Source organism: Pseudophryne corroboree, chromosome 2 (assembly GCF_028390025.1).
Source record: "Pseudophryne corroboree isolate aPseCor3 chromosome 2, aPseCor3.hap2, whole genome shotgun sequence".
In the NCBI taxonomy this organism is placed as follows: Eukaryota; Metazoa; Chordata; class Amphibia; order Anura; family Myobatrachidae; genus Pseudophryne; species Pseudophryne corroboree.
This window is the reverse complement of record NC_086445.1, coordinates 266,996,073-267,018,798: the sequence shown is the minus strand read 5'-3', so window position 1 is coordinate 267,018,798 and position 22,726 is coordinate 266,996,073. Positions and strand designations below refer to the sequence as shown.

The 22,726-nt window shown below is 45.7% G+C and overlaps 1 protein-coding gene across 1 annotated transcript in view; it reads left to right on the top strand.

Moving 5' to 3' along the window:
- The window catches only part of RB1 (RB transcriptional corepressor 1), a 593,146-nt gene that overhangs the window by 314,132 nt on the left and 256,288 nt on the right, over positions 1–22,726 (top strand). The window contains exons 16-17 of the mRNA XM_063952790.1: positions 1,428–1,504; positions 3,325–3,524. Coding sequence (XP_063808860.1) covers positions 1,428–1,504; positions 3,325–3,524 — 277 coding nt within the window. The remainder of the gene's footprint in view (positions 1–1,427; positions 1,505–3,324; positions 3,525–22,726) is intronic.

Here is a 22,726-nt window from a genome sequence, read left to right as displayed (position 1 = left end):
CTGGTATGAATCTTGCCCTTGGATTAACAAAAATCCTTTCCTCGTACTGTCCGTCTCCTCTGGGCACAGTTTCTCTAACTGAGGTCTGGAGGAGGGGCATAGAGGGAGGAGCCAGTGCACACCCAGATCCAAAGTCTTTCTTAAAGTGTCCATGTCTCCTGCGGAGCCCGTCTATCCCCATGGTCCTTACGGAGTCCCAGCATCCTCTACGGACTACGAGAAAAAGATTTACCGGTAGGTTTAAAATCTTATTTTCTCCTTGTCCGTAGAGGATGCTGGGCGCCCGTCCCAGTGCGTACTTTACCTGCAGTTTTGTTTATTAGAGTTACACATGTTGTGTTTTATTAGTTTTCAGCATGTTACTGTAATTGGTTCATGCCTGTTGGCGTGTGTTATGTTGAATGCCATGTTGTGCGGCATGGTTGAGGTGTGAGCTGGTATGTATCTCACCATTAGTATTAAAGTAGATCCTTTCCTCGAAATGTCCGTCTCCCTGGGCACAGTTCCTATAGTTGAGGTCTGGAGGAGGGGCATAGAGGGAGGAGCCAGTTCACACCCTTTGAAAAGTATTGGGGTGCCCAGGCTCCTGCGGAGCCGTCTATGCCCCCATGGTCATGAAGTAGACCCCAGCATCCTCTATGGACTAGGAGAAAAGGATTTACCGGTAGGTATTAAAATCCTGTTTTGTAGTTCCATGATTCTATTCCTGGTATCTTTTGGATCTATACAAGTGGCAAAAAGGCCTAAAGAATTTCTATTGCCAATGAATCGGGCACCTTGCAATCTATGTCTTAGGGTAGAAGTTCACTGGAGCCAAACCAGGAATGCATGCATTTTAAAATGTTCTTTGTAATAGACCAAAGTTGGAGTTTTCTCCAGGTCTCTCTTTTCTGATCGCACAGTTGGAGTTCAGGACAAGTGCTAGGCTGCCTATGTCCATTCCATGTACGTACTCTTAGGTTTTATATTTTGAAACCATTGTCTTAACCATTAATCCAATTTAAGGGGCTATTTAGAGTTGGTCGCAGATTTTGCTCTCACAGCAAAATCTGCGACCATATACTCAGGGCAAGGCCATCCAGCATGTGTGGCGCCGCCCTGCGATGCAAATCGAATAGAGGTTGACTGCGTAGGCAGGGGCACCACCGCCATGTTTCCACATGCAGGAAACGCAGGCGGCGACATATTCCGGCTCCAAAAAAGACCATGACATGCGTGTGTTTCCTGATCTCCTCACACCCGGACACCCGTTGCCTGTCAATCACCATGTAATTGTATCCTTCCAGGATCACCATGCGTGCGGCAACCCTCTGAATGCGGCTGCTCCGTGCAGCTTTGAGTTACAGTACCTTGCTAGTAACACTATGTATTGCTTGTTATTTGTTTATTGACAAGTTTATACCATCTCATTGTTTTTCTTTCTCTAGTGTTCTGTTGAATAATGAGATTTTTCATACATGTCTTTTGGCATGTGCTGTGGAAGTCGTCATGGCTATCTATGGAAGTAAGTAAAGGCTTCAATATGTTTCTATTTTTTGAGGTTTCTAATTTGTATATTATATAGTTTACAGTCTTTATACATAGGTATGCATAACTTTGAGTACTTTATGTAAAACATAGGGGAAGTACACAAATGACGACATAATTGTCAACTTTGTAGACCTAACCTAGCAGATGCAGAGGGGATGTCTACAATGTCAGGTGTCAGGGCTGTGGGGACTGTAATTGTGACTTTCCAGGAGAGTGGCATCTTATCTACGTATACAGGGCCTTATTCATTAAGGACTGCAAATTCTGCTAATTAGCAGAATTTGCAATCCTTCGGATCGCATGCTGGGGGGGCCGCCCAGCATGCTGACCGGTGTTTCCCCCAGTTCAACAAGCAAAAATTGCGAACGCATCGCAATTTCTGTTTGTTAGCAGAAACTGAGGAAACCTCCTGCCGGCGCTGCGCCTGCTGGAGTCCCACCGCCATGTTCTTTATCATGGCGGCTGAGTGTGACGTCACGCAGCTGCCGTGATCGCGTCCCCACTTGGCCACCTCCACCCCCCCCCCCCCCTTCCCCTTCACGACACACTGCCCCCGCAATGCTCAGTCTCCTCCCTGGAAACGGAGCTCTGGATGTCGTCCCCCCACCATGCACCCCGCGACAGCAATTGCCTGATTGACGGGCATAGGCGATAACACACCACCCACCGCCTTCAGAAAATGTGGCCCATGCGCAGGACAGGCGCTGTGATGGCGCCCGCATCTTTTTCTCAATATTTGCGGTTGGATCACTTGCTGCGATCCAACCTGAACTGGGCCCACAGTGCGGGATTTCTCAGCTGTATAGTGCAGATATTTGTAGAAGTAAGTTACCCACAATAAATCCGCACGGTCAGAAATGGACTTTGAATGTATTTACGAAAAAGCTGATATATTCTATACATATTACAACAACAGTTCTGCACACAGTTGTTTGTTGCTAAACATACTGATTATGACCTGTTTATTTTTTAGGTGAAAAATTGATATAGATTTACTAATATGAGCATTCAACAGGCACTGCTCTGGATTATCATAGCCCTCCATGATGATTGCTTTCACATCAATGGGAACGGAAGAGGGCCTGTGACGGGAGCAGGGATAGGCTAGTGGTTCTCAAACTCTGTCCTTAGGACCCCAAACAGTTCACATTTTCCAGGTCAACTAGCAGGTGCACAGGTGTATTCATTACTCACTGACACATTTCCAAAGATCCACAGGTGGAGCGAATTATTTTACTTGCGACTTTGTGAGGAGAACTGGAAACATTGAACTGTTTGGGGTCCTAAGGACAGAACCTATGGTGTATGCTACACCTGTGTAGCATAGCATATAGCCTGAACAACCATCCCCTAGAAAGTAATATATTGGAATCAAGTTTTATTTGGTATTCTGTTTTAAATTATGAATTGGTATCAAATTTTTCTTTTTTTACATTAGCGCCTTTTTATTGTATTTTCCCTATTCAATTATTCCCATTCTTTTCAAATTTAAAAAAATATATTTTCGTCAGAAAATACATAAGATCTGGGACAAGTTCCTGGACCTATGTATTTTTGTGAGAAAACCTGGCTGTAAGGGCTATGACTGTCTGCATCGAGGCTAATTGGATTGCCCCGGGGGAGTTAATTGGCCGAGATAAATTACCGCGACATATTGGATACCGGCTTATGTTGTTTGGGGAACATTACGTATTTATTATACAATGGTGATTTAATCTGGTCAGTTTAGTCCATAATTATAAACACTTAAGTACAAAATTGGCCTTTTTATTTATTTTATTGTTTTTGTTCTAGGAAACCTCTTCCAGAGTCAGGCAAATCAAGAAACTGCCATATCATTTCCTTGGATTCTCCAAGTGTTTGAGCAGAAAGCATTTGACTTTTACAAAGTAATTGAGAGCTTTATTAAAGCTGAACCTAGTCTCACAAAAGACATGATCAAACACCTTGAGCGCTGTGAATACATGATCATGGAATGCTTGGCCTGGCAGTCGGTGAGTAATTTATTATTCTATATGGCATGAATTGGATTGGGTTTCCTATGTAAGCATCTGTGTCTTTCTTCATGTTACACATAGAGAAACTGAAAAAGATAAACTATAGATCATAACTATTGTTACATTATTTTAAAACTAGTATAGGGATCGGGCAGGAGGCAAACACTAGACCTCCTGTCAGGATCCCCGAGGTCACAATCCCGACAGGCGGTGAAATACCGGCGCCACTGGCTTTTCTCCCTCTGTGCATGTCCACGGCACCCGTAGAGGGAGAATAGATCCTGTGGCGAGCGCAGTGAGCCATCGTGCCCGCAAGGGGCTTTCTAGCGCTCACCCCACTGCCATCATAGTGGTGGCTGGCATCCCGCTGTGGATCATATTGGATCACTTTCAATATTGATGTACATGATTTGCCTGTCTGAAACAGGAGTGGTAATGGACTAATGCGCTAGATAGCCTCATTCTTTATAAATTGCACCCAAAATAAGCTAAGTAAATTGTGGTTGCTGTAATCCATTAAGTATGTATGGTAAGGTAATGGCTTTATAGTCCAGTGAATTTATGGAGATGTTCTACTGTTGCTTGATTGAGGTTCTTTATCACGAATACCTTTCCCATATATACTCACATACTGGAAATATAGAGGCAGATGTATTAAGCCTGGAGAAGTGATAAAGAAGACATAAGTGGAACGTGATAACTACCAGCCAATCCGCTCCTCACTGTCATTTTCCAAACCTGTAATGACTGACTGCTGCGTTATCACCTTCCACTTATCACTGCTTTATCACTTCTCCAAGCTTAGTACATCTGCCCCTATTTCTCTATCGTCCTAGTGGATGCTGGGGTTCCTGAAAGGACCATGGGGAATAGCGGCTCCGCAGGAGACAGGGCACAAAAAGTAAAGCTTTACGATCAGGTGGTGTGTACTGGCTCCTCCCCCTATGACCCTCCTCCAAGCCTCAGTTAGATTTTTGTGCCCGGCCGAGAAGGGTGCAATCTAGGTGGCTCTCCTAAAGAGCTGCTTAGAAAAGTTTAGCTTAGGTTTTTTATTTTACAGTGAGTCCTGCTGGCAACAGGATCACTGCAACGAGGGACTTAGGGGAGAAGAAGTGAACTCACCTGCGTGCAGGATGGATTGGCTTCTTGGCTACTGGACATTAGCTCCAGAGGGACGATCACAGGTACAGCCTGGATGGTCACCGGAGCCTCGCCGCCGGCCCCCTTGCAGATGCTGAAACGAGAAGAGGTCCAGAATCGGCGGCAGAAGACTCCTCAGTCTTCTAAAGGTAGCGCACAGCACTGCAGCTGTGCGCCATTTTCCTCTCAGCACACTTCACACGGCAGTCACTGAGGGTGCAGGGCGCTGGGAGGGGGGCGCCCTGGGAGGCAAATGAAAACCTAATTTGGCTAAAAATACCTCACATATAGCCTCCGGGGGCTATATGGAGATATTTAACCCCTGCCAGAATCCACTAAAGAGCGGGAGACGAGCCCGCCGGAAAAGGGGCGGGGCCTATCTCCTCAGCACACAGCGCCATTTTCCTTACACAGCTCCGCTGGTCAGGACGGCTCCCAGGCTCTCCCCTGCACTGCACTACAGAAACAGGGTAAAAAAGAGAGGGGGGGGGCAAAATTGTGGCAAAAATATATTATTAAAGCAGCTATACAGGGAGCACTTATTATAAGGCTATCCCTGTCATATATAGCGCTTTTGGTGTGTGCTGGCAAACTCTCCCTCTGTCTCCCCAAAGGGCTAGTGGGGTCCTGTCTTCGTTAAGAGCATTCCCTGTGTGTCTGCTGTGTGTCGGTACGTGTGTGTCGACATGTATGAGGACGATATTGGTGTGGAGGCGGAGCAATTGCCAAATATGGGGATGTCACCTCCTAGGGGGTCGACACCAGAATGGATGCCTTTATTTATGGAATTACGGGATAGTGTCAACACGCTAAAGCAGTCGTTTGACGACATGAGACGGCCGGACAATCAATTAGTGCCTGTCCAGGCGCCTCAAACACCGTCAGGGGCTGTAAAACGCCCTTTGCCTCAGTCGGTCGACACAGACCCAGACACAGGCACTGATTCTAGTGGTGACGAATCAACCGTATTTTCCAGTAGGGCCACACGTTATATGATTTTGGCAATGAAGGAGGCGTTACATATAGCTGATACTACAGGTACCACTAAACAGGGTATTATGTGGGGTGTGAAAAAACTACCTATAGTTTTTCCTGAATCAGAAGAATTAAATGAGGTGTGTGATGAAGCGTGGGTTGCCCCCGATAAAAAAATGCTAATTTCAAAGAAGTTATTGGCTTTATACCCTTTCCCGCCAGAGGTTAGGGCGCGCTGGGAAACACCTCCTAGGGTGGACAAGGCGCTCACACGCTTATCAAAACAAGTGGCGTTACCCTCTCCTGAGACGGCCGCACTTAAAGATCCAGCAGATAGGAGGATGGAAAATATCCAAAAAAGTATATACACACATACAGGTGTTATACTACGACCAGCTATAGCGACAGCCTGGATGTGCAGTGCTGGGGTAGCTTGGTCAGAGTCCCTGATTGAAAATATTGATACCCTGGATAGGGACAATGTTTTACTGTCTTTAGAGCAAATAAAGGATGCATTTCTTTATATGCGTGATGCACAGAGGGATATCTGCACACTGGCATCACGGGTAAGTGCTATGTCCATTTCGGCTAGAAGAAGTTTATGGACGCGACAGTGGTCAGGCGATGCGGACTCAAAACGGCATATGGAAGTTTTGCCGTATAAAGGGGAGGAGTTATTTGGTGTCGGTCTATCGGATTTGGTGGCCACGGCTACAGCCGGGAAATCCACCTTTTTACCTCAAGTCACTCCCCAACAGAAAAAGACACCGACTTTTCAACCGCAGCCCTTTCGTTCCTTTAAAAACAAGAGAGCAAAGGGATATTCATATCTGCCACGAGGCAGAGGAAGGGGGAAGAGACAGCAACAGGCAGCTCCTTCCCAGGAACAGAAGCCCTCCCCCGCTTCTACAAAAGCCTCAGCATGACGCTGGGGCTTCTCAAGCGGACTCGGGGGCGGTGGGGGGTCGTCTCAAGAATTTCAGCGCGCAGTGGGCTCACTCGCAGGTAGATCCCTGGATCCTGCAGATAATATCTCAGGGGTACAGGTTGGAATTAGAGACGGATCCACCTCGCCGTTTCCTGAAGTCTGCTTTACCAACGTCCCCCTCCGACAGGGTGACGGTCTTGGAAGCCATTCACAAGCTGTACTCTCAGCAGGTGATAGTCAAGGTACCCCTTTTACAACAAGGAAAGGGGTATTATTCCACTCTATTTGTGGTACCGAAGCCGGATGGCTCGGTAAGACCTATTCTAAATCTGAAATCCTTGAACCTGTACATAAAGAAGTTCAAGTTCAAGATGGAGTCACTCAGAGCAGTGATAGCGAACCTGGAAGAAGGGGACTTTATGGTATCCTTGGACATCAAGGATGCGTATCTCCACGTTCCAATTTACCCCTCACACCAGGGGTACCTCAGGTTCGTCGTACAGAACTGTCACTATCAGTTTCAGACGCTGCCGTTCGGATTGTCCACGGCACCTCGGGTCTTTACCAAGGTAATGGCCGAGATGATGATTCTTCTTCGAAGAAAAGGCGTATTAATTATCCCATACTTGGACCATCTCCTAATAAGGGCAAGGTCCAGAGAACAGCTAGAGATAGGATTAGCACTGTCTCAAGAAGTGCTAAAACAGCACGGGTGGATTCTGAATATTCCAAAATCCCAGTTAATTCCGACAACACGTCTGCTGTTCCTAGGGATGATTCTGGACACGGTTCAGAAAAAGGTTTTTCTCCCGGAGGAAAAAGCCAAGGAGTTATCCGAGCTTGTCAGGAACCTCCTAAAACCAGGAAAGGTGTCTGTACATCAATGCACAAGAGTCCTGGGAAAAATGGTGGCTTCTTACGAAGCAATTCCATTCGGCAGATTCCACGCAAGAATTTTCCAGAGGGATCTGTTGGACAAATGGTCAGGGTCGCATCTTCAGATGCACCAGCGGATAACCCTGTCTCCAAGGACAAGGGTATCTCTTCTGTGGTGGTTGCAGAGTGCTCATCTATTGGAGGGCCGCAGATTCGGCATACAGGATTGGATCCTGGTGACCACGGACGCCAGCCTGAGGGGCTGGGGAGCAGTCACACAAGGAAGAAACTTCCAGGGCGTGTGGTCGAGCCTGGAAACGTCTCTTCACATAAACATTCTGGAACTAAGAGCAATCTACAATGCTCTAAGCCAGGCAGAACCTCTGCTTCAAGGAAAACCGGTGTTGATCCAGTCGGACAACATCACGGCAGTCGCCCATGTGAACAGACAGGGCGGCACAAGAAGCAGGAGTGCAATGGCAGAAGCTGCAAGGATTCTTCGCTGGGCAGAGAATCATGTGATAGCACTGTCAGCAGTGTTCATCCCGGGAGTGGACAACTGTGAAGCAGACTTCCTCAGCAGACACGACCTTCACCCGGGAGAGTGGGGACTTCATCCAGAAGTTTTCCACATGCTGGTAACCCGTTGGGAAAGACCAATGGTGGACATGATGGCGTCTCGCCTCAACAAAAAACTGGACAGGTATTGCGCCAGGTCAAGAGATCCGCAGGCAATAGCTGTGGACGCGCTGGTAACGCCTTGGGTGTACCAGTCGGTGTATGTGTTTCCTCCTCTGCCTCTCATACCAAAAGTATTGAGAATTATACGGCAAAGAGGCGTAAGAACGATACTAGTGGTTCCGGATTGGCCAAGAAGGACTTGGTACCCGGAACTTCAAGAGATGATCACGGAAGATCCGTGGCCTCTACCTCTGAGAAGGGACTTGCTTCAGCAGGGTCCCTGTCTGTTTCAAGACTTACCGCGGCTGCGTTTGACGGCATGGCGGTTGAACGCCGGATCCTAAAGGAAAAAGGCATGCCGGAAGAAGTCATTCCTACTTTGATTAAAGCAAGGAAGGAAGTAACCGCGCAACATTATCACCGCATTTGGCGAAAATATGTTGCGTGGTGCGAGGATCGGAGTGCTCCGACGGAGGAATTTCAACTGGGTCGATTCCTACATTTCCTGCAATCAGGATTGTCTATGGGTCTCAAATTGGGATCTATTAAGGTTCAAATTTCGGCCCTGTCGATTTTCTTCCAAAAAGAATTGGCTTCAGTTCCTGAAGTCCAGACTTTTGTTAAGGGAGTGCTGCATATACAGCCCCCTGTGGTGCCTCCAGTGGCACCGTGGGATCTCAATGTTGTTTTGGACTTTCTCAAATCTCATTGGTTTGAACCACTAAAAACTGTGGATTTGAAATATCTCACATGGAAAGTGACCATGCTACTAGCCCTGGCTTCGGCCAGGAGAGTGTCAGAACTGGCAGCTTTATCTTACAAAAGCCCATATCTGATTTTCCATTCGGACAGGGCAGAACTGCGGACTCGTCCGCATTTTCTCCCTAAGGTGGTGTCAGCATTTCATCTGAACCAACCTATTGTAGTGCCTGCGGCTACAAGCGACTTGGAGGACTCCAAGTTGTTGGACGTTGTCAGAGCTTTAAAAATATACATTTCAAGGACAGCTGGAGTCAGGAAATCTGACTCGCTGTTTATACTATATGCTCCCAACAAGTTGGGCGCTCCTGCGTCTAAGCAGACTATTGCTCGCTGGATTTGTAGTACGATTCAGCTTGCACATTCTGTGGCAGGCCTGCCACAGCCAAAATCGGTAAAAGCCCACTCCACAAGGAAGGTGGGTTCTTCTTGGGCGGCTGCCCGAGGGGTCTCGGCATTACAACTCTGCCGAGCGGCTACGTGGTCGGGGGAGAACACGTTTGTAAAATTCTACAAATTTGATACCCTGGCTAAGGAGGACCTGGAGTTCTCTCATTCGGTGCTGCAGAGTCATCCGCACTCTCCCGCCCGTTTGGGAGCTTTGGTATAATCCCCATGGTCCTTTCAGGAACCCCAGCATCCACTAGGACGATAGAGAAAATAAGAATTTACTTACCGATAATTCTATTTCTCGGAGTCCGTAGTGGATGCTGGGCGCCCATCCCAAGTGCGGATTATCTGCATTACTTGTACATAGTTACAAAAATCGGGTTATTATTGTTGTGAGCCATCTTTTCAGAGGCTCCGCTGTTATCATACTGTTAACTGGGTTTAGATCACAGGTTGTACGGTGTGATTGGTGTGGCTGGTATGAGTCTTACCCGGGATTCATAAATCCTTCCTTATTGTGTACGCTCGTCCGGGCACAGTACCTAACTGAGGCTTGGAGGAGGGTCATAGGGGGAGGAGCCAGTACACACCACCTGATCGTAAAGCTTTACTTTTTGTGCCCTGTCTCCTGCGGAGCCGCTATTCCCCATGGTCCTTTCAGGAACCCCAGCATCCACTACGGACTCCGAGAAATAGAATTATCGGTAAGTAAATTCTTATTATTTCCAGTATGTGAGCAATATATGGGAAAAGTATTTGTAATAAAGAACAGATCAAAGCCAACTGGTGTTTCTAGTTCATGTTAGCAGTTGTACTTATCCCATTGCAAGCTAGAGGACAATGCGCAGGACGTAGGGTGCTGTCAGACCATATTCTGACACGTGGGGTGTAAGTGCCTACTAGGTGGGGTTATTTCTTTGTGTGTATTATTGGTTTGAGGGATATTATGGAGAGGGGAAGCAGTCAGTATCCCGCCAGCCAGATTACAGACGGTGGCATCCCGGAACTAAACAGAATTCCGACACCGGCATCCCAAATAGGTAGGTATCCTGGCATCGGAATCCCGACAGCCGGGATGCCGAACGTCCTCACACACCGCTGCTGAGGAGGTAAGCCGCGCAGGGCGAGGGAGGTTATTGTTAGGTTTAGGCTGCTGGGGGAGGGTTAGGCAGTGGGGAGGTGGGGTTAGGGTTAGGCTGTGGCCCGGGTGGGTTAGGTTTAGGCAGCAGTGACGGGAGATTAGGTTTAGGCACTGACGTGGGGAAGGTTAGGGTTAGGCAGTTAGGGGGAGGTTAGGGTTAGGCAGCAGGTAGGGAGGGTTAGGTGGGTATGAGAGAGGGTATAGCACTCCTTACCCCTGTCGGCTTATGTGCTATCGGGATCCCGACGACTGTTTTCCGAACATCGGGATCCCGCCTGCCGGCTTCTCGTACTGATCCCTTGGAGAGAGGAAACATAAGGGCAAGGTCTAGACTGATGAACACATTGGAAAATTGTGGTGTTTCTTTTAAATAAGTATTATGAATGTCAGTTATGTATCTGTACATTTTTGTGTTGTTGCAGTTTTCAGTGTATCTGTGCCTTAATGAATGTGTACCAACGGGAGACCGTTCTCACTGTATAGGAAGTTGCTCCTTTTCAAAGCAGTTGCTGTAGCTGGTTAAACTGTGATCTAAGCACAATGTCTCACTTACTACATTTTAGTTGTATTTATATCTTTATAAATAGAATTTGAACTATTTCTGTACACTAAGTAAAATTATGGTGCTATTGGTTTAATGGAAACTTAAAAAAAAAAACATTCCGGCAGCATATGTAAAGTTGCCTCAGTAGGTTTTCATCTCCGCACTGTAACGTGTTTAGTCGTGTGTCAGCTGATTTATCAGGCCAGACTGACTAAAGCCAGAGTCTGGAGCCTGCAGGAAACCTTTATCATAGATTGTGAAATCGTATGATAAATACAACCACAGAGTTCTATGGAGGAGTGTCATTTATTAGAAGAAAGTGCAGAACACGTCAGAGATTTGTTGATACTGGACTACCAGTAAGCTAATTTTTCATGATCGTAATTGTGAAAAATGTGACGGAAATAGTCATTTGTCTCAATGTAAATAAACCATAAAAACGTAATCATTAAAATGTATTAGAGTGGATTAATGGGATGAAGTGTGATGTTTATTCCTTTTAAAATTACCACTTTTACACCTTTTTTTTTTTTCTTGGTGTCCACAGTTAAACAGGAAATGTATTTAGATTTGCTGATTTAAAGAAAGCAGTCGCTTAATGTTGTTGGAAAAAAAAAATTGTTTGTACATTCCTGCGTATCCACCCACCCAGCTTGCTCCATTTACTTTCTATATCCCCCTTATTTTTGGGATATTCAATAAACACTATCCGATCGATAATAAGCTTTTGAGCTTGTCACATTTTGTTCCTGTTATGTTCTCACCTGTAAAGGGCAACTGTGCATGCTGGTGCTACATAAATGGTTTTTAATAATTGATGTGGAAAAAAGCATATATGTACGATAACATGGTGAATTATTTTGTATGGCCACATCATTTTATTAAAAGTACAGAATGTTTTTTTGTACAGTTATAGAATTTCCAAAGCTTACAATATTCGTATTGGTTTTTGGCAATAGTTAATAAAACCTAACTATCTATCTTTCCTGTAGCATATTTATTGAAGAGTGCAAGCATGGGTGTAAATATTTACCATGAGCCTTAGGGGGGTATTCAATTAGGACCATTTCTTTTTGCCTAGGCATTTTAGCTATTCAATAGCAAGGCCGTTTTTTTCGCCTAGGTGTAAAATCCAGCAGGAGCGAAAAACTTGGGGATAATGCATTTTCCCACCTGCGATTTTGAGGCATTTTTGCCAATGCCTTCTTACGGGGGAATAAAAAAAAAAGTGAAAAGGCATTGGTGAAAATGCCTTAAACATGGGCGAAAATGGCCCACAATTGAATACACAGGTGTGGGGGAGGGGGGGTCGAATTCAATAGCTCCGAAATTATTGGAGCTAATTGATTACCCTCCTTTATAGTCATATAGTGGGTAATTCAATTTTTTGGGGGCATGCTTGAGTACTGCGGGTGTCTGTTATTTCTGCTCACACCCCCCTGAGGTTGAGAGCACAAATCTGCGAAAAGTCTGGCTTTTGGGTGCACAAATGCAGTGCGACCAGTAATTTGGTTGGGTTTCGCTGCTATATGTGTCTAAACTTGTTCCACGCAGGTGCAGCATGTACAGTATGATACGTAATGGACACTCAGTTACTTTATCAACCAGATATGTTCTTGTGCGTTCCCCGTTTGTAAGGTGGATGACATGCACAGAGGAAAAAATTCATATAGTGAAATACCGAGATGATTCACAGCATAAAAACAGATCACAACATAAAAAACTCCCAGAGCTTGAAACAAGTGCAGCGGGTAATTACCAGATTCAAAAGAACTGTGACCAAACAGTTCTTAACAAGCATAAGGGTTAAACTGGGGAATTCCGGAATATCCCTAGTAAACCTGCTAGGTCTCACTGGAAATCGATCTTTTTCCTCCGCTGTCAATCTCATTCAGGGCTCCAGGGATACCACCTCGCTAATCCGCACCTTGAGTGGTTTGAAAAAAGCAATGAGTACGATTAAATCTAAAGGTTTTTTCGATGTGGTCTTTGTTTGGGATGCCGTGGGATACAAAGCAAGAATAGCAAAATTACTGAAGTAATCATTAACGGTCATGATTGCAAGATAATGGATTTTATTACTTGCAACACCTCTAATGTGGTTTATGCTATTGCGTGCACGTGTGGATTATGGTATGTAGGCCGGACCTCGAGAGCACTCAAGTTGCGGATTAGCGAGGTGGTATCCCTGGAGCCCTGAACGAGATTGACAGCGGAGGAAAAAGATCGATTTCCAGTGAGACCTAGCAGGTTTACTGGGGATATTCCGGAATTCCCCAGTTTAACCCTTATGCTTGTTAAGAACTGTTTGGCCACATTTCTTTCGAATCTGGTAATTACCCGCTGCACTTGTTTCAAGCTCTGGGATTTTTTTATGTTGTGATCTGTTTTTATGCTGTGAATCATCTCCTGTTTTTACTTGTTTTTAAACTGTATTTCACTATATGAATTTTTTCCTCTGTGCATGTCATCCACCTTACAAACGGGGAACGCACAAGGGACATATCTGGTTGAGAAAACTGCTTGAAGCGCTGGTTAAGTCTTATTCTCCATTTTTCTATATGTTTTGGCACTTTTGGTGAGGATTGAATGGAATCTCATAGGAGTTTAAGAGATTACTAGCTGCTTGTTGCGCACTATACGCTTCCTATACTTTTCTTCTTCTTGCTCAGTGATTTATGACCGCTGGCACAAACAACCGAGTATCACCCAATCACTTTAGACAGGGGATCGGGCGGAAAAAAATGATTTCATTCCCCACATAGATTTTACTTTAAAATAGTAATTATTAGTTGTGTCCTTTTTTGTATTTCTAAAGTTGTTTTAGTGTTCTCCACATGGCCAACATGCAAAAAGTTGCATTTCTGTATATTGTGTGAAGTCTACATTTGTTTGCTCTGTGTTCTTAATGTGACAGTCTCTGTATAATAATATGCCTGACAAAGTTACCTCTGTAACTTCAGTTTTGCCCAAAAAATGTCCCGCTAAAAAAAGCGGGGGGGGGGGGGGGGCTTACCGCGTTTAAAAAAAAAATTGAAATATTTTATTTATTTTGCCCAGTGGTTTTTTTGTTTCTCTTACGTCCTAGAGGATGCTGGGGACTCCGTAATGACGATGGGTATAGACGGGCTCCGCAGGAGACATGGGCACTTTAAGAAAGACTTTAGGTATGGGTGTGCACTGGCTCCTCCCTCTATGCCCCTCCTCCAGACCTCAGTTTACTACTGTGCCCAGAGGAGACTGGGTGCATTACAGGGAGCTCTCCTGAGTTTCCTGTCGGAAAGTATTTTGTTAGGTTTTTTATTTTCAGGGAGCCTGCTGGCAACAGACTCCCTGCATCGAGGGACTGAGGGGAGAGAAGCAGACCTACTTCTGTGAGTTTCAAGGCTCTGCTTCTTAGGCTACTGGACACCATTAGCTCCAGAGGGATCGGTACGCAGGTCTCCCTCTCGCCGTCCGTCCCAGAGCCGCGCCGCCGTCCTCCTCACAGAACCGGAAGATAGAAGCCGGGTGAGTATGAGAAGAAAAGAAGACTTCAAAGGCGGCAGAAGACTTCATGATCTTCACTGAGGTAACGCACAGCGGTGAAGCTGTGCACCATTGCTCCCATACACCTCACACACGGCAGTCACTGTAAGGTCGCAGGGGGGGCGCCCTGGGCAGCATATAAACCTCTTTCTGGCAAAAATATATATATATACAGTTGGGCACTGTATATATAATGAGCCCCCGCCAGTTTTCAGTATATTTGAGCGGGACAGAAGCCCGCCGCCGAGGGGACTGGGCTTCTCCCTCAGCACTCACCAGCGCCATTTTCTCCACAGCACAGCACCGAGAGGAAGCTCCCCGGACTCTCCCCTGCTTAACCACGGTGAAAGAGGGTTTTGAAGAAGGGGGGGGGGGGGGGGGGGCACATGATTTGGCGCATTTATATATGTACAAACAGCGCTACTGGGTAAACATATATTTATTTAGTGTTTTTTCCTGGGTCATATAGCGCTGGGTGTGTGCTGGCATACTCTCTCTCTGTCTCTCCAAAGGGCCTTGTGGGGGAACTGTCTTCAGATAAGAGGATTCCCTGAGTGTGTGATGTGTTGGTACACGTGTGTCGACATGTCTGAGGTGGAAGGCTTTCAGGGGGAGGAGGAGGAGAGAATGAGTGTGGTGTCTCCGTCGGCAACGCCGACACCTGACTAGATGGATATGTGGAAGGTTTTAAGTGCTAATGTAAATTTATTGCACAAAAGATTAGACAAAGCTGAAGCTAGGGAACAGCCAGGGAGTCAACCCATGTCTGTCCCTATATCGCAGGGACCTTCGGGGTCTCAAAAGCGCCCACTATCCCAAATTGTAGACACAGATACTGACACGGATTCTTACTCCAGTGTCGACTACGATGATGCAAAATTACAGCCAAAAGTGGCTAAATGTATTCGATATATGATCATTGCAATAAAAGATGTTTTGAATATCACAGAGGAACCCCCTGTCCCTGACACGAGGGTACACATGTATAAGGGAAAGAAACCTGAGGTAAGCTTTCCCCCTCACATGAGTTGAACGAATTATGTGAAAAAGCTTGGGAATCTCCAGACAAAAAACTGCAGATACCCAAAAGGATTCTTATGGCGTATCCATTCCCGCCAACGGATAGGATACGGTAGGAATCCTCCCCTAAGGTGGACAAGGCATTAACACGCTTATCCAAAAAGGTAGCGCTGCCATCCCAAGATACGGCTACCCTCAGGGACCCTGCTGACCGCAAGCAGGAGGTTATCTTGAAGTCCATTTACACACATTCTGGTACCTTACTCAGACCGGCGATTGCGTCGGCCTGGGTTTGTAGCGCGGTAGCAGCATGGACAGATACCTTATCAGCGGATATTGAGACCCTAGATAAGGATACCATTTTATTGACCCTGGGGCATATAAAAGATGCTGTCTTATATATGAGAGATGCTAAAAGAGACATTAGTCTACTGGGTTCTAGAATCAACGCAATGTCCATTTCTGCTAGACGAGTCAATGGACAGGTGATGCCGACTCAAAGAGGCATATGGAGGTTTTACCTTACAAGGGTGAGGAATTGTTTGGGGAAGGTCTCTCGGACCTGGTCTCCACAGCTACAGCTGGTAAATCAAATTTTCTACCTTATATTCCCTCACAGCCTAAGAAAGCGCCACATTATCAAATGCAGTCCTTTCGATCACAAAGAAACAAGAAAGTACGAGGTGCGTCCTTTCTTGCCAGAGGTAAGGGCACAGAAAAAAAGTTGCACAACACAGCTAGTTCCCAGGAACAGAATTCCTCCCCGGCCTCTACAAAATCCACCGCATGACGCTGGGGCTCCGCTACAGGGGTCCGCCCCAGTGGGGGCAAGTCTTCGAGTTTTCAGCCACATCTGGGTTCACTCACAGGTGGATCCCTGGGCAATAGAAATTGTTCCCCAGGGTTACAAGCTGAAATTCGAAGAGGTGCCTCCTTGCCGGTTTTTCAAATCGGCCCTACCAGCTTCTCCCCCGGAAAGGGAGATAGTGTTAAATGCAATTCACAAATTGTGTCTTCAACAGGTGGTGGTCAAGGTTCCCCTGCTTCAACAAGGGAGGGGATATTACTCAACCCTATTTGTGGTCCCGAAACCGGACGGTTCGGTCAGACACATTTTAAATTTAAAATCCCTGAACCTATACTTGAAGAGGTTCAAGTTCAAGATGGAATCGCTCAGAGCGGTCATCGCCAGCCTGGAAGGGGGGGATTTTATGGTTTCTCTGGACATAAAGGATGCATACCTTCATGTTCTCATTTATCCACCTCATCAGGCGTACCTGAGATTTGCTGTACAGGATTGTCATTACCAATTTCAGACGTTGCAGTTTGGGCTTTCCACGGCCCCGAGGATTTTCACCAAGGTAATGGTGGAAATGATGGTGCTCCTGCGCAAGCAAGGTGTCACAATTATCCCGTACTTGGACGATCTCCTCATAAAAGCGAGATCAAGAGAGCAGTTACTGAACAGCGTGTCACTTTCACTGAAGGTGTTACAGCAACACGGCTGGATTCTCAATATCCCGAAGTCACAGTTGGTTCCTACGACTCGTCTGACTTTCTTGGGCTTGATTCTGGATACAGACAAGAAAAAGGTTTATCTTCCGATAGAAAAAGCTCAGGAACTCATGACTCTGGTCCGGAACTTATTGAAGCCAAAACAGGTGTCAGTGCACCACTGCACTCGAGTCCTGGGAAAGTTGGTGGCATCATACGAACCCATTCCCTTCGGCAGGTTCCATGCGAGGACTTTCCAATGGGACCTATTGGACAAGTGGTCCGGGTCACATCTACAAATGCATCGGTTGATCACCCTGTCCCCCAGAGCCAGGGTATCTCTCCTGTGGTGGCTGCAGAGTGCTCACCTTCTAGAAGGCCGCAGGTTCGGCATTCAGGACTGGATCCTGGTGACCACGGACGCGAGCCTCCGAGGTTGGGGAGCAGTCACGCAGGGAAGAAACTTCCAAGGTCTTTGGTCAAGTCAAGAGACTTGTCTTCACATCAACATCCTAGAACTGAGGGCCATATACAACGCCCTACGTCAAGCGGAGACCTTACTGCGCGACCGACCAGTTCTGATCCAGTCAGACAACATCACCGCAGTGGCTCATGTAAACCGCCAAGGCGGCACAAGGAGCAGAGTGGCAATGGTGGAAGCCGCCAGGATTCTTCGCTGGGTGGAAAATCATGTAAGCGCACAGTCAGCAGTGTTCATTCCGGGAGTGGACAACTGGGAAGCAGACTTTCTCAGCAGACACGACCTGCATCCAGGAGAGTGGGGACTTCATCAGGAAGTCTTCGCACAGATTGCAAGTCAGTGGGGACTGCCCCAGATAGACATGATGGCATCCCGCCTCAACAAAACGCTGCAGAGGTATTGCGCCAGATCAAAAGACCCTCATGCGGTAGCTGTAGACGCCCTAGTGACACCGTGGGTGGTCCAGTCGGTCTGTGTTTCCTCCTCTTCCTCTCATCCCAAAGGTGTTGAGAATAATAAGGAAAAGAGGAGTACAGACAATTCTCATTGTTCCAGATTGGCCACGAAGGACCTGGTATCCGGATCTACTGGAAATGCTCACAGAAGATCCATGGACTCTTCCTCTACGACAGGACCTGTTGCAACAGGGGCCCTGTCTGTTCCAAGACTTACCGCGGCTGCGTTTGACGGCATGGCGGTTGAACGCCGGATCCTAGCGGAAAAGGGCATTCCCGATGAGGTCATTCCTACTCTGATAAAGGCTAGGAAGGACGGGACAGCTAAACATTATCACCGTATATGGCGAAAATATGTTTCTTGGTGTGAGGCCAGGAATGCTCCTCCGGAAGAATTCCATCTGGGCCCTTTCCTTCACTTTCTACAAACTGGAGTGAATTTGGGCCTAAAATTAGGCTCCATTAAGTTTCAGATTTCGGCCTTATCCATTTTCTTTCAAAAGGAATTGGCTTCTCTCCCAGAAGTACAGACTTTTGTAAAGGGAGTTCTGCATATTCAGCCTCCTTTTGTACCGCCGGTGGCGCCTTGGGACCTTAACGTGGTGTTGAGTTTCCTTAAGTCACACTGGTTTGAACCACTTAAAACGGTGGAGTTGAAATATCTCACTTGGAAAGTGGTCATGTTGTTAGCCTTGGCTTCGGCTAGGCGAGTATCGGAATTGGCGGCTTTGTCTCATAAAAGCCCCTATCTAGTTTTCCATATGGATAGAGCGGAATTGCGGACCTGCCCTCAATTCTTGCCTAAGGTGGTGTCATCTTTTCATATGAACCAACCTATTGTGGTGCCTGTGGCTACGCGCGACTTGGAGGATTCCGAGTCCCTTGATGTAGTCAGGGCTTTGAAAATGTACGTGGCCAGAACGGCTAGAGTCAGGAAAACAGAAGCACTGTTTGTCCTATATGCGGCCAACAAGGTTGGCGCCCCTGCTTCAAAGCAGACTATTGCTCGCTGGATCTGTAACACGTTTCAGCAGGCTCATTCCACGGCTGGATTGCAGTTAACAAAATCGGTCAAGGCCCATTCCACTAGGAGGGTGGGCTCGTCTTGGGCGGCTGTCCGAGGGGTCTCGGCACTACAGCTGTGCCGAGCTGCTACTTGGTCGGGTTCAAACACCTTTGCAAAATTCTATAAGTTTGATACCCTGGCTGAGGAGGACCTCCTGTTTGCTCAATCGGTGCTGCAGAATCATCCGCACTCTCCCGCCCGTTTTGGAGCTTTGGTATAATCCCCATGGTCCTTACGGAGTCCCCAGCATCCTCTAGGACGTAAGAGAAAATAAGATTTTAAACCTACCGGTAAATCTTTTTCTCGTAGTCCGTAGAGGATGCTGGGCGCCCGTCCCAACTGCGGACTACTTCTGCAAGACTTGTATATAGTTTTGCTTACATAAGGGTTATGTTATAGTTTTCATCGGTCTTGGACTGATGCTATGTTGTTTTCATACTGTTAACTGGTTAGTATATCACAAGTTATACGGTGTGATTGGTGTGGCTGGTATGAATCTTGCCCTTGGATTAACATAATCCTTTCCTCGTACTGTCCGTCTCCTCTGGGCACAGTTTCTCTAACTGAGGTCTGGAGGAGGAGCATAGAGGGAGGAGCCAGTGCACACCCATACCTAAAGTCTTTCTTAAAGTGCCCATGTCTCCTGCGTAGCCCGTCTATCGCCATGGTCCTTACGGAGTCCCCAGCATCCTCTATGGACTATGAGAAAAAGATTTACCGGTAGGTTTAAAATCGTATTTTTTTTTTCAGGCAAGTCACTTGCAGACTTTTTTTTTTTTTTTTTTTCTCCTCGCCAATAATAAAAACAGTTTTTAGGCCAAAATACATAAGATCTGGGATAAGTTCCCGGATCCATGTGTTTTCGCGTCTGTGATTGAGAATGCGGTTCTCTTATCAGGGATTTTATTTTGCTTGCCTTCGGATAGGTGAACAAAATCCTAGATAGTGACTGCTTTCAGAGCTATATTAGCTGTGGTAAATTACCGGGAGTAGTTGAATTCCCCCCTAAATCTCAAGTTTTAGTTAGCCAGTATATATATATATATTTTTTTTAATTCTATTTATTGTTTGTCCGTGACTAACACTATACAAAGCATTGCTTCACGTAGATAATTAAAGTGGGTAATCTTGGTGCAGGTATTTTATTTTTAACCATTTTACCCGAGTAGTATGAGAAAACCTCTTGAAGATTGTCATGTACACTGCAGTGTTGTGGGTGATATTTGGCAATTAGCCCAGTGCTGTAACACGTGTCCAAAATGTCTGTGGCTTTGAATCATTATTATTGGAATATTAAGCGTGTTTAAAAACATTTGTTGGGAAATAATTTCACGAACAGAGTGGGTTATTCAGAGTTGTAGGCAAACCAAAAAAGTTAGCAATTGGGCACAACCATGTTGCACTGCAGTTGGGGCAGATGTAACATGTGCAGAGAGAGTTAGACTTGCGTGGGTTATATGGTTTTCTGGCTGGTAAATACTGGCTGCTTTATTGTTACACTGCAGTTTAGATTTCAGTTTGAACACATTCCACCCAAATCTAAATCTCTCTGCACATGTTACATCTGCCCCACTTGCAGTGCAACATGGTTTTACCCAATTGCTAACTTTTTTGGTTTGCTAACAACTCTGAATAACCCCCACTGTCCTGAATACCAAACAGTATTTGACAACCTGTCTCTGAAATCAAACTGAATGTACTAACCTTTGGGCCTCACCCTCGCGGTAGGATCAACTGTATACTTTGGCTTTAGACTTTTGATGACCTGTACCATGGCAACAGTAACTTTATGCAGCCTAGAAGGTTTATTCTAGATTTTATAAGGCTGAATATACTGATTCGCTGAAGCAGTCTTCAGTAAAAAGCATCTTCTAGAGCAGCCAGCATTATGCCAACACTTCTCTGGCATTCTCCACTTCTTGCTCAGCCTCCTGGTTATTCTGAAACTCCCAGCTGCACTTAATACTGATATGTTCTTTGTATTTAGAGTGGGGACTACACATTTTGTAAATTGCATTATTACTGAAATTACTTATTATACGTTGGGTATGCGTAACCAGCAACCATACAGACGGCGGGTATCCGGCAGCGGTATGTCAGCGGGGGAGAGATAGGTGGGCATGCGCAACAAGCCCCTTGAGCGGGTTATCTGAGTGTCTTGGACACCCACGACTGGGAATAGTCCCTGCTAGTCTGCATGTAGATTGTCGGGATTGTAAATGGTTGGGATGTAGGGGGAGGTATTGTGACTGCCGGTCACATAACTACATCCCCTTATTACAGTACTAAGCTGACAAGCAGCAACTTTTTTTTGCATTTTACCATTCTAGGTAACAAATTTTGCCAATCTAGGTAACAGACAGAACTGCCAAAGATTCTGCTATATAATCTAGGTAACAGCATTTCCTAATGGCCAAGTAGAAAAACTCACTAGCTTAGGACAGTGGTTCTCAAACTCGGTCCTTAGGACCCCACACGCTTCATGTTTTCCATGTCACCTGGCAGGTGCACTGTGTATCACTAACTGTCACATTTTAAAAATCTGCACGTGACCTGCAAAACATGAACCGTGTGGGGTCCTGAGGACCGAGTTTGAGAACCTGTGGCTTAGGAACATCTGGCTCAAATGATTCTATTTTGATATATACTGTAGAAGCAGTAATAGCAGGCATACATTATTCAGTTGTCACCCTGATCTGCAGATCGGGCCGATAATCGCACACTTTATGGCAGTGACGCACAAGCGATGATCGGATGGTATGGCATGCTGAAATCTTAAAATATGCCTGACTGACACGATAATCAGTCAGATGTATGGGCTGTCGCACCACCTGACAATTCCCCTATTCTTTCACATGAAATATCTACGTTTATTTCATCTGACAGCATATACCCAGTATTAGGGAACTCTTACTTTCTCATACATGGCTTGTTCATATTGGATAAATAATCTAAAAGTACAATCTGTTACCAGTAATTTGTCCCATGGGATTACATTTTATAACATGTTGAGGATTTGGAGAAAACAAGATAGTGATTAATTTATATCCTAAATTCTAAAATGATGTGAAAAATACCTGTAATAGCAAATGATAATTGTTTCACATTGTAAATTTCATGCAAAAATAGCAGACATGTTGATATCGGAGAATCCTTGACGCTAAACATGTCTTTGCAAACACATGTAACCAATTCTCTAAAATTCTATTACCAGATAGATTCAAGTATTGTTTCAGGTATTGGGTGTTGCGCTGGGGGGGGATACCAGGGTGGGGAAAAGCCCCCCCCCCCCTCCTCTCTGTCTGCTGTTTGTTTGTGACCCCTCCCCTTTTTTAGCACCTGATAATTATTTCCAGGAATGATTGAGCAGCTACCACTGTTTGTCTACTCCTGTAATAGCAGGTAGAGGAAAAGTTTTGAAAGTGAGCATTTGGTTTATTTTCGAAAGTCTCAATGAGGATTTATTTCTTTGAATGTGTATACTCTACTTGGAAAACTGGGTTGGTGACAATACTCAGGTGCAGGTGTCTGGTAAAGCAGCCCTGGATTTCATAATAACAAGAAACACAATATAGGTTTTGGGTCTTCTTGGATCCTACGTACAAATGCAACACTATCATTTTATTACATTCATAAAGATGTACTGTTAAATGGTTAAATTGGGTGTGGTATAACAGATAGACAGTGTCTAGTTAGACAGATAGACACCACATGATACACA